Source organism: Amblyomma mixtum, chromosome 9, assembly GCF_055824585.1.
Source record: "Amblyomma mixtum isolate Tamu chromosome 9, ASM5582458v1, whole genome shotgun sequence".
NCBI lineage: Eukaryota > Metazoa > Arthropoda > Arachnida > Ixodida > Ixodidae > Amblyomma > Amblyomma mixtum.
This window is the reverse complement of record NC_143020.1, coordinates 99,419,378-99,430,795: the sequence shown is the minus strand read 5'-3', so window position 1 is coordinate 99,430,795 and position 11,418 is coordinate 99,419,378. Positions and strand designations below refer to the sequence as shown.

General features: G+C 50.3%; 1 protein-coding gene and 1 pseudogene across 1 annotated transcript; one reads left to right on the top strand and one right to left on the bottom strand.

Moving 5' to 3' along the window:
* Nucleotides 1-612: 612 nt before the first annotated feature.
* Nucleotides 613-1,239, bottom strand: LOC149330301 (eukaryotic translation initiation factor 4E-like). The gene has a single exon (XM_089559401.1). The coding sequence runs from the start codon at nucleotides 1,237-1,239 to the stop codon at nucleotides 613-615; it is 627 nt and encodes a 208-aa protein (XP_089415527.1).
* A 9,196-nt stretch (nucleotides 1,240-10,435) lies between these two features.
* On the top strand, nucleotides 10,436-11,062 carry LOC149330300 (eukaryotic translation initiation factor 4E-1A pseudogene; annotated as a pseudogene).
* Nucleotides 11,063-11,418: the final 356 nt, after the last annotated feature.

Here is an 11,418-nt window from a genome sequence, read left to right as displayed (position 1 = left end):
ATACTAGAAAAAAGGCAATGACAAACACAGCAAAGAGTGACTAGGCCGAAGCCAAACACGCCTGGTGTTAACTGCAACACACTCTCTGGCTGTGCAGTGCGCATGGTGCTCATCAAATAATACAATCAAACCAATAATCGCGCATTGAGCAACGTGGTGGTAGTGACACAGAGATGTGCGCTGCAGGCGTCAGTGTGGACAGCGTTCTGGCAGACACGCGGCACTGGAGCATAGGCCGTCGGTCTACGTTACATAAATCGGCACTGACGATGAAAACATTGAAGAAGAGAATAACTACCGCTCTGGGTAAGTGGACAACTGATTGCCGCTATCGTTTACACGGAGGCGGTGTCCACCTGCAAAATATTGGTAGTACAAAATATTTCATTCCTAGGATAATAAACCTCCAACCATTTTTCTTAGAACTTTGCTTAATGGCAACCCGCACGAGTAACAAACACGGAACACGCACACAGATCTCGGTCACCGTTCACTTTACCTCGGTCCAAAAAAATCCCACTGCGAAAGTTCATTCCGCATTTGAACATCGCCATCCGTCGACGTGGCTTCGTTGAAAGCCAGGTTACCGCTCAGAAACTGCTGCTGAGTTAGTCAAACCTCGTACCTAGCTCTAGCCGTGGAACCGTTCTTGGTCTGGGTGTCGGCATGACTGTGGTACCGGACGGCGTACCGTGGGGGCAGGTGCAGCCTTTCCTTCACAGTCTTTCCAACGTGTATGTTCCCGTCGGCTTGGTTAACGTCGGCGGTCCACAAAGAAATCTTATCCAGCTTGGTCCGGGCCTGGACCACAGCTCCGCACACGTCATCGCTGAATTCGCCGAAGCCTTCCCCGATCAGGCACAGCAGGACTTCGAGCCAGCGGTTGGTGAGGCACTGTGGCCCTTGGTTCTTGTTCAGGTTGATGAGCCAGCGGCCGCCTCGCTTGTTGCGGGAGTCTTCCCACATGGGCTTGATGCCGGTCTTGAAGAGCGGGTAGTCGCAACCAGAGCGCAGATTGCCGGGCAGTTCCACGTGGTGGTAGAGGGCCCAGAAGTCTTCGACCGTGTCGAACGAAGATATCTCGACGAGGTTTTCCTCCCAGCTGCGGCTTTTGTCGTTCCTGTAGAACCACAGGCTCCAGCGATGTTCGAGCGGGTGCTTCAGCGGCACTTCGAGCGACGCCTCCGCACGATCCTGCTCGGACTTGTGATTCTTGCGAGGCTTAACTAAACCCGCCATACTGAACACAAAGGTGCACGTGCTTCTCAGTGGCAAACGGCCAAGCAACTAACGCGTGGCACCCACACCGAATATCTCCGGAGAACTGAGAAGCGATAAGGCGAGGGATGCTTGACGCAGGGAGGAGGAGCTCAAGGCGTGTTCACGTCCTCCTCTCCGGAGTGCGTACAGTACGGTCCACTGTTAAAGGGAACATGCGATCGCGTGGCTTCCGCTCTTCGCGAAGCGCTGCCGCCCAGAACGTAGGAGAAATGACGGCACAAGATGCATGCACAGCAACCATGGCGGCTGATCTTTCCGCACATCCGCCTGATGCCGCCCATTCATACCTCATCAAGGCAACAGGGCTTCGCTAAGCGCGGAGGCCACGCGATCGCATGTTCCCTTTAACAATGGACCGTACTGTACGTCACCCTACGTCACGCTGTTGCCGGCGGGCGCCCCTTGTTGACGATGGGGTGAGTCAGTGCTAGTTTGCCATCCGCCGCTCCCTACTTCGTCAGTCGCACTAGAGAGTTTGTGAACTCTCAAGAAGTACACGAATAAAGTGTTCGAAGAAGCCCGCATAAACTGAAAATAAAAGAAAAACCCGACAAAACTCGGGTCGAGTAGGCTGTCAGGCTTAAAACTGGCTGCCGGGGGGATCGAGTCAGTCGAGCTAAGTGACCGTCGAGTCGGGTTGTGCCAGCCCGACTGAAGAGGGTGGGTTGAGTCGCAGCCCCCTCCGCAGATTGCACTTAATCCTCTTTCACGCTCGGTGAAAGTGTTTTCTACAGGGGAGAACAGAAGAAGCTGGCGCCGGTTTACTACTCGTGCGGTCGCGCCTCGAGAGCCGACTCGCTAGTATCTAGAGTTTCCAGTTCACCTACTCAGGCAGTCATCGTTTTGGGTTGACCCTGCTCAACTCCACGCGCCGCAGTCGGGTTCATGTACACAAGGCTACTGTGACGACAAACCAGTCTGCGGAGCTCTTGATTGTATCAATTCCTAGAGGCCCCTTGTTATGCTCGACGCATGCCGCAAGGTGCCTTGAGGACCGGAAATGAGCGTCTTCCTCGAAGCAGGCTTGGGACAACTGAACGTCAGGGGTGAACGTTCCCCCACGCGCGCGTCGAGACCGGCCGTGTTCGAGCGAAGCAGCGACGGCGTTCGGAGGCAGTGACAAGCAGTCTGCACGTGGCGTCTAGTGCATAGCGGCGAGCAAGAGTCTAAAGGGATTAGCGCTGTTCCGCGCAGTTCAGTAACCCCCTCCCCGCGTGTTTCGGACGGAGGTGCGGATCGAGTACCATGCGTGAAGGCCGGTGGCTTTGCTGTTTTATGAATGGAAGATAGGAGGGTCCCCTTTGAAACGGAGTGGTTAACCTTTGCCGCCATGCTCGTTTTTTTTCTTTACTTTTGTTTAACTCTACAAAACTCTGTTGTAAATTGTTATTAAAATTCGCCCCTTCCTTGAATACGTTTTCTTAAACCTCTAGCCTTATGCCACCTCTCTACATTTGAGTCACTAATCTTCCAATCGCTTATTGCTAACTGCCACCGCAGATTTATCTGCATGGCCATTGTTATCTCTGCTAGGGCGCCTTGATGTCCACGCGCCCCCGCTTTCAGGGTGGGGACACCCTTTGTACCACCCCGCTCCGCCGTTCCCCCTCGCAGCGTCAGGTTGGGGTCCACGAGCTGGTCGCGTACAGTGCGCTATGCTTGTGGCGTTCTGCCTCTGTCCTTTCTACTATCCCCACACCTCATTCATTCCACTTCTACACACTGCCTGCTATCCTTTCTTTCCGCTGGCCCAGCTCAGGTGCTTCCAGCCGCGATAGCAGATGCCGAGGCAGCAAAAAATTATTTTACCTTCCATATTAGATGCAAAAAATAAAGCCACTACTACTGCTACTTGTGGCATGGTTTGTACGAGGTTGCGAGGCGACTGGAATAATGCTACGGAAGTGGAAATATGCATTAGATAGTTGTTTCGCTCATAGCAATATTATTTTGGCCCTTTTGAGTAAGGACTGTTCAGAGGACCCTAATTTTCTCGGGTGTGCCAGCAGCGCGGAAGATGGCCTGTCAAATATAAGTATTACTGCGTAGTTAACACCCTCTTTTTTAACATTTTTTGGGATCCCTTCGTCTTATTACTGCCCCATAAATGAGAATTCCACGCAGTAATGGCAAATTTCTCTTCCAAACTGTCCGTCGCCACACTGCTGAGAGGCGTACAGCTGTGACATGTCTTAAACCTATTAGTCATACCATAGGTCATACCTTCTCAACTGTTTGTTCCGCAAAAGAATCATGCATGACGACGGTTGAGTTTTTTTGTGAACGGTGTTGACTGCATGTAGATTGTGTATACGATGAGACTTTTTGCTCATTCGTAGTTGCTAAGTATAGCCTTATTCGAGGACAAATTTAACTGACACATTTTTTCTTTCAAAACTTCAGGAAAAAAAATATCAAAAGCAACCGATTCACAAAGTAACCTCACAAAAGCAGCCTTTGATAACCACTTCGTTCGAATCCTTTACCTCTGCCAAGCTAAACTAAAAAAGGGTAGTCAGAGCAACGCGGGCCACTTCCCTCGCTTCCGCGGAACCGTGTGCTCCGCGGTTTCCAAAAGACGCTGGCTCAGTAGTAGTCAGGCCTCTCATTAAGGAATTGGTCTGGGCTAGTTGGAAAACCGCATTCGACGTAAAGCGCGCAGAAAGACACGGACGAGTCAACAGGATAGTCAAACTCTTACCCCCGCAGCTGCCATCGAGTGGCAAAAAAAACACACACATAAACTCTAGGAAATGCCTGTCCAAAAAATGGCTGAGGCTTAACTTGGTTAAGCCTGGAGAATGTGAAGCATCATCGTGTCGCGTAATTTGGAGGCGTACAACCATAGCGACGGCGCGAGGTGGGCCCCCGTTTCTCCACTGTCGTGACGTCATCAAGTCACGTGGTGTGACGTCATGTATCACGTGATTTGGAGGCGCACAACCACAGTGACGGCGCGAGGTGGGCCGCCGTTTCTCCACTGTCGCAGCTCCTTCCGGCCTACGTCATCAGCGCACGTGCTAGTGGTCTGGACAAAACACGCCACTCCTGACAGCGTGGTGCGCAGAGGGTTCGATGTGTGCTGAGGCTGCCGCACAATGATGCGTGTTCAATCGGGAGAAGAAAAGCAGGGGGGAACGCTCGAAACATGCAAAACCGAGCCGAAGGTATGCGCAAGTTCGCCCATTGGGCCACGCTTCTTTGCTTGAAGTGACCTCGTGTTGTCAGCGCGATGCATCAGTCGGAGATAAAACTATGTTGGTCTGTTGTGTTCTCGGGTGTTCTGGTCATTATACAAAAGAACAGCGGCCCGAGAAAGCGCGCAGAGAAAAAAGTGGGAAGTATATGTCAGGTGAGACGGCTGTAAACAAACAGAACTCCAAAGTATGCGAGGAAAAGGCGTGCGAAATGCTTGCATTCTAGAAAATGTTTGCTTGGAGCAGAGTTATAATGCGCGGTTTTAACGTTGCATCCCCGTAAACTTCTCGTAGTTGACTTCGCAGTGAACGATAAGCTGTTTGAGAGGCAGACTTTGGCGAATATGAAAATGTAGCTCGAAATAAGTAATCCTGTTTGTTTGCAAGGTAATCAAATGCGAAGCACCCAGATAAGCAGATTCCACTGGAGTATGCAACGCCCGTTGTGAGAATGTAATGACTGTTCACAAGGCGCCGAGTTTCTCGGTAGATTAGCTTCAGAATAAGATATATTTTTGCGTAACTAACTTTTGTTCACGTTTTAAACAGTCTATGGTACCATGTCTTGCCTTCCAAGAGAAGGCAAGCGTAGCAGGGGGCGGCAGAAAGTTAGCTGGGCGGATGAGTTTAAGAAATTTGCGGGATAAAGGTGGTCGCAACTGGCGAAGGACAGGGTTTATTGGAGAGACATGGGAGAGGCCTTTGCCCTACAGTGGGCGTAGTCAGGCTGATGATAATGATGAGAGGCAGTTTTCTGTTTGAAACAACTCGCCGACGTATTGGCCCCACTGTAACCGAACGGGAGAGTGGGACCCAACATGCCTCCGTCGAGAGCGGTGTCCTCACCCGGAAAGCGGCGATGGCCATTGAGGCACCCTAATCTCTTCTCCCGGATTGCGCCATCTAGCGGAGATTGCAGGGCCGGTGATGGCAGCATCGGCGGCAGCACTGGAGAACGCGCAAATGAGGACAAGCTGTGCGGTGGTGTCACCTGAGTGGCGTAGGTGTGTATCCGATGTTGATTTGCGGCCATCTCCGATAGGAAGAAGGAACATTGCCGGAGGGCAGGTGTCGATGCTCCGGGGCTCAACCTCGGACCCTATTGGTGGGCATTGTGTGTGAAGGGTATCTAACTATGTAGTATGTAAGGATTAAGGTTCGTTTATTGGGGTTTAACGTTCCAAAGTGACTGAGGCTATGAGAGACGCCGTAATGGAGGGCTCCGGAAATTTCGACCACATGGGGTTCTTTAACGTGCACTGACATCGCACAGCACACGGGCCTCTAGAATTTTGCCTTCAAGAAATTCTGCCGCCGTGGCCGGGATCGAATCCGCGTCTTTCGGGTCAGCAGCCGAGCGCCATAACCACTGAGCCACCGCGGCGGGGCGTAAGGATTAAGGGGGCTTTAGATTCGGATGATGATGTGAACGAATAAATTTCAACCTGTAACCCGATGCTTGTCTGGGGAACTTCTTCTACGTGACGACTGACAGACAGAAGTTATGAAGAAGTGTAACTTCCTGTCTTCCATGCGAGCCCGCTTAGTGGTTGAAGATTTACAACGAGTACCGTATGTGCTCAGGTACACCGGCCAGTTTGGAAAGGTCGATGGCACGACACCTGGCGTTAGGTGCACCTTCTCGCTGTCAACTGTTTTCCCCGACGCTGCATCGAAATGTGACAGCTTCGTGATGAGGTCGCTCTCTTGGAAGTGAAGTTCGTAAAACATGCGCTATGGATGAAAAAGACAGGATATCTTCGATACGTGGATACACTTAAAGGAACGTCTCGTTGGGCCACTTGGTAATTATTCATCCATGGTGAAAGGTGCGAACGCGGCGCGATGCGCACACTACAAAGGCGTACGGGACTGTTGTTGGGCCATGGAGAGGCCGTGGGGACGCTAATAATTGATCGCTTTTATGCGAGCCATTTGAAATACATATTAGAAAAGAAAGGAAGATGAAGCATATCACACAATCACCACTTCTTGAAAAGATAACAGAGTGGCTAATGGTGCCGGGTTAAATTAATAAAACTAACTAAATGTAGCACCTCTAGCCTCCAAGGTACTGGGTTTCTTCTTTTATGAGCGATATCAAAGGTGTGCTAACACAGTGTCTCCTTGATGTATCCTCAGCGCATCAAATATCTCCCTTGTGCACGCGTCTCTCTAGCATCCTATCGTTTTAGTCTTGTTAAAGGGATACTGAACCAAACTTTTGGAGCTGCTCTTTTTCATGTAAAGAAGAGCTTGACTGCGAAAATTGATAAATATGACAAGCATTTTAGCGAAAAAGGCGGGTAACACGCTTTTTTTCGCGATTTATTGCCGTATCGTTGCACCTGGTGGCCGCCTGTGGCAGCTGCGACTAGACGTCATTACACCCGCGCGCCCACCGTACCCGCAGAAGCACGATTGTCATCGCTACTCGCGGCTTTTACATGTTTGTCGTCTGCTCACGGCGTACACAGATATGTCAAAATGTTAATCGATGCTGTCTACATACCATAACCGTACGCACGCTTACGTCCGCTAAATGCAGCTACTTTTTCCGGACCTTGCGCCATTTCTAACATTCTCACTTTTAAAACAAGCGCGATGATGTTCTGACTAGTGGCGCCGTCTGGTGGTTAGGAGGGGAAACATTGTTGTCAACAAACCGACACCCCTCTTAGCCTAAAGGGGGTAGAATCGTCACTCTAAATTAAAAAATAAAACAAATTTATTACTCCTAAGTTTTCTTTTAAGAAATGGCTCGCAGCCTTCGCATTTGCGACAATGAATCACCAGATTGCCTCCGGTCGTTCTTTTAAAGGGGCACCGCGATGATTTCCTCAGTACCAGTTAATATCATTAAATAGATTCATCATGCTTTCCAGAGACCAGAGCAAAAAGAATTATTGAAATCGGAGCATGCAAACGAAAGTATTCCACTCAGAAAATTCGAAATGAAAAGCTCAGACGAAAACGCATTTCACTCACCCATTTCACTCACCCAGTAGCGAGACTGGGCGCTACCAATCAGAACCGCACTTAGCTAGAGGGTGTTGACCTAGCCAACTGACCTAGCGCACACGCAGTGGAAGCGTGCATGCCGTTGTTGCTTTGTCGGGGCTGTAGAAAGCCGTGCATTTTGACGGCGTCTTCCCCCCGATTACGCGACGCCGTAGTCAGGGCAGGGGTGACTAACGATAAAGGAAGCTCCCCGAAGTTTCTTTTTTAGTCGGACTGTAAGGCTGTCAGCGGTAGCCCCCCTCCCCCCCAAACTCGACTCCCGTCTCCGGCCTTTCTCTTCACAATTTTGGGCAAGGTGTGTCGACTGGCTTTTTTTTTCGCTGCCGTCTTGGTATGGTCACGGCCGGTCTCGACGCGCGCGCTTTCTGGTGTGAGCCAACGTTTTTTGAACAGCGCTGGCCGCCACGAAGGTTTGAAGCGGAATGGAAAGTGTCGCCCCTAGCTGTATCCTTGTTAGTTTTCGTTCGCTTTCCCTGCTTCTTTCCAGTTTTTGTGGCATGTGAAAAGATTTCAGTACTCAGAGACATAATATTTTGGATCCATTTCGCAAGTATAAAGGAACAATATGCAAACTGGACGCCCAACCAATGAGAAAGGCAGCGCTCTATCTTTAAGAGGGTTAACTGCTGAGCTAGTTGGTTTTCAGACATATTAAATGATTTTTAGCGCAACGACACAACACAAGAAAGACGAGAACACGGGCGCTTACTCCAACTGTTTCATCAAGCGACAGCATACGAAATATATAGCCCTCCCAGCGCATGCGCACGCGTACAAGGCACCCAGATACACCATCCATCCATCTTATCACAGTAGGCGCGACAAAAATTTTTGCTCAGCTTCACACAGAAAAACAGAAGTGTGACTAACACAGCTCAGACCCGCATTTTTTATATGAAAGGCTTCCAGAATTTCACGAGCCGTCTGATGTTTACCTCTGCCCAAAATCCTCACCTCGCAGAACCGTGGTTTGCAATTGTTGCAAGCCCTACAGTGCTCAACAAGCCGCTGGCCTTCATTATTTTCAATATCTTTTGCGTGTTCCCTAAGTCGGTCATTCACGCATCGTCCCGTCTGTCCAATATAGGATTTTCCGCAGGATAACGGAATTTCGTAGACCACGTTGGTCGCACACTTCACGAAACGCTGGTCATGCCTCTTCTGGCAGCCGATCTTTTGGCTTTCGCAAGTTATGCGACGGCTGAGCTGCGCAAGCCTTCGGGGGGCAGAGAATGCAACCGGTACTTTAAACTGGTTTGCCACTTTCTTCAGGCCGTGAGTGACTTTGTGGCGATTTTGTGACGTGTTTTAGTGTTTCTCATTGTATCTTTCCTGCTATACAGAGCGTTAGGTATTTATCTGTGTGGGTTGTAAAGAATTCTCCTGATTAAGCTACTGGCCTGTTTCGGCTCAAGCACAGACCGTAGGGTAGCTTATGATAGTCTGCGTTTTTCGATAAATAACTTAAGCATCGGAAGTTTCCTGAATTGTCCGGAGCGGCCAAAAACTGCAATAGTCACCGCGGAGAGTTTTCTTCTAGGTGAGCGGGGTAGCCGATTTAAGAGGCTGCGCCATCTGAGGTATTGCGAGACGTACTCCAGCTCCGAGCAGGGATATTGGTTGTCTCGGAATTCGCCAGATAGCGCGGCCTCTCAAATCGGCTACCCCGCTCGCCTCGCCTACAGTTTTTCACCGATTCCGGGCAGTCCAGGCAAGTTTCGATGTTCATTTATTTATAAAAAAATGCACATTATCATACGCTACCCTGTGGTCTGTGCTTGCGTCGTTTGCGGAGAATTTTTTACAACTTGGACAGATAAATACTGAACACCCTGAAAGCGCTAGAATAAAAGCAATCAGTTGTTAGTCAGCGCGAGTCCGTGTCACATTCTTCTCGTCCTTGTTTCTTTATACGCTGTTTCCCGCCTAAGTAGACGGGACAGAGCGTCTACCTCTGCCCCGACTACCTTCCTAGTGTCCAAAGATGGATACACTACTCCATGAAACATCTGTTATAATGCAGTTTGACACTATCCTGAATATTAATGCTTGTTTGCATCGCACTTCCCTCCACGAAGCGCAATTAAATTACCAGGCTTTTCACCGCAAACGATACTCAGTCGTTCCAGGAGTTCCTAAGCGTGAACGCCAGTCATGTAGGTGTGAAATGCGTGCGCGGAATGTCTCGAATTCAAGATTGCCTCTGACCTTCACTCTTGGAGAACGCGGACACACGCACTCTGCGACAACTGACATAATTGCCGCGGCATCCCGGAACACAACACCGTCCCATGTTGCATCAAGTGAGGCGTTTGCTTTTTCTCAGCACCACATGATTGTTTCACGCAACGTTTCCGCAACTCGCACTTTAATCTACAAACACAAACACGCGCACGCAAAAGCGGTGACAGTAAGATGACACCTGACCATCGAATACGAAAAGTGCGCAAAAAGCAGGGAGCGGCGGATGGCAAACTAGTCCTGACTCACCGCATTGTCAACAAGAATGCTTGGGGGCGCACGTCGGCAGCTGCGTGACGTACGTAGAGACAGCGCCCGTCCTGTCGTCTGTGTATCTTCAGTTGTCTCCGTCTGTTTTCGCGCAGGTCATTTCGAAACATGTCCCACCAACTCGCCCAATCAGCAATTTTGATTGAGCGTGATGTAGTATGACGTAGACAGTGTGGAGAGGAGGACGTGAACACGCCTTGTAAAATTAGGAAAGGTGTCGATTAAGACCGTATTGGACAGTGCCGGTCAGCTCCTCCTCCCTGCGTCAACCAGCGTTTTTGGACCAATTGGAGTGCACGATTCCCACCGTTTCAAGCATCCCTCGCCTGATCGCTTCTTAGTTCTCCGGATAAATTCGGTGTGGGTGCCACGGGTCAGTTACTTGGTCGCTTGCCCCGAGAAGCACGTGAACCTTTGTGTTCAGTATGGCCGGTTTAGTTAAGCCTCGCAAGAATCGCAAGTCCAAGCAGGATCGTGCGAAGGCGTCCCTCGAAGTGCCGCTGAAGCACCCGCTCGAACATCGCTGGAGCCTGTGGTACTACAAGAACGAGAAAAGCCGCAGCTGGGAGGAAAACCTCGTGGAGATATCTTCGTTCGAAACGGTCGAGGACTTCTGGGCCCTCTACCACCACGTGGAACTGCCCGGCAATCTGCGCTCCGGGTGCGACTACTCACTTTTCAAGACCGGCATCAAGCCCATGTGGGAAGACTCCCGCAACAAGCGAGGCGGTCGCTGGCTCATCAACCTCAGCAAGAACCAAGGGCCACAATGCCTGAACGACAGCTGGCTCGAGATTTTGCTGTGCCTCATCGGGGAAGGCTTCGGCGAGTTCGGCGATGACGTGTGCGGTGCTGTGGTCCAGGTCCGGACCAAGCAAGACAAGATTTCTTTGTGGACCACCGACGTCAACCAAGCCGACGGGAACGTACACATTGGAAAGACTGTGAAGGAAAGGGTGCACTTGCCGCTAAGGGGCGCCATCCGTTACCATAGCCATGCCGACACACAAACCAAGTCCGGATCCACGGCGAGAGCTAGGTATGAAGTTTGACTAACTGAAGAGGAGTTGCAGAACGGGAACCTGGCTTTAAACGAAGCCACGTCGACCTATGACGATCTTCAAAAGGAGAACGAACTTTCGCAGTTGAAATTTTTGACAGATAAAGTGAACGAGCCGTTAAGCACGGTGACCGAGATTGGTGTGCGTGTTGCATTGTTTTTTTGTTGTGTGCGTGGCCGTTCAACAAAGTTCTAAAAAAATGGCTGGCGGTTTGTCAATCCTAGGTTAGGTTTATTAGCTTGTTATAGGCATTGGTTGAAGAGCACAATGTGCAATGCACAGCGAGAGAGTGTTACAGTTTTACACGAGGCGTGTTTGCCTCCGGCTAGTTTCTGCCAGAGGCCATT

Coding starts and splice junctions, on each gene's coding strand:
- LOC149330301 (XM_089559401.1), bottom strand. CDS start 1,239: ATGGCGGGTTTAGTTAAGCCTCGCAAGAATCACAAGTCCGAGCAGGAT.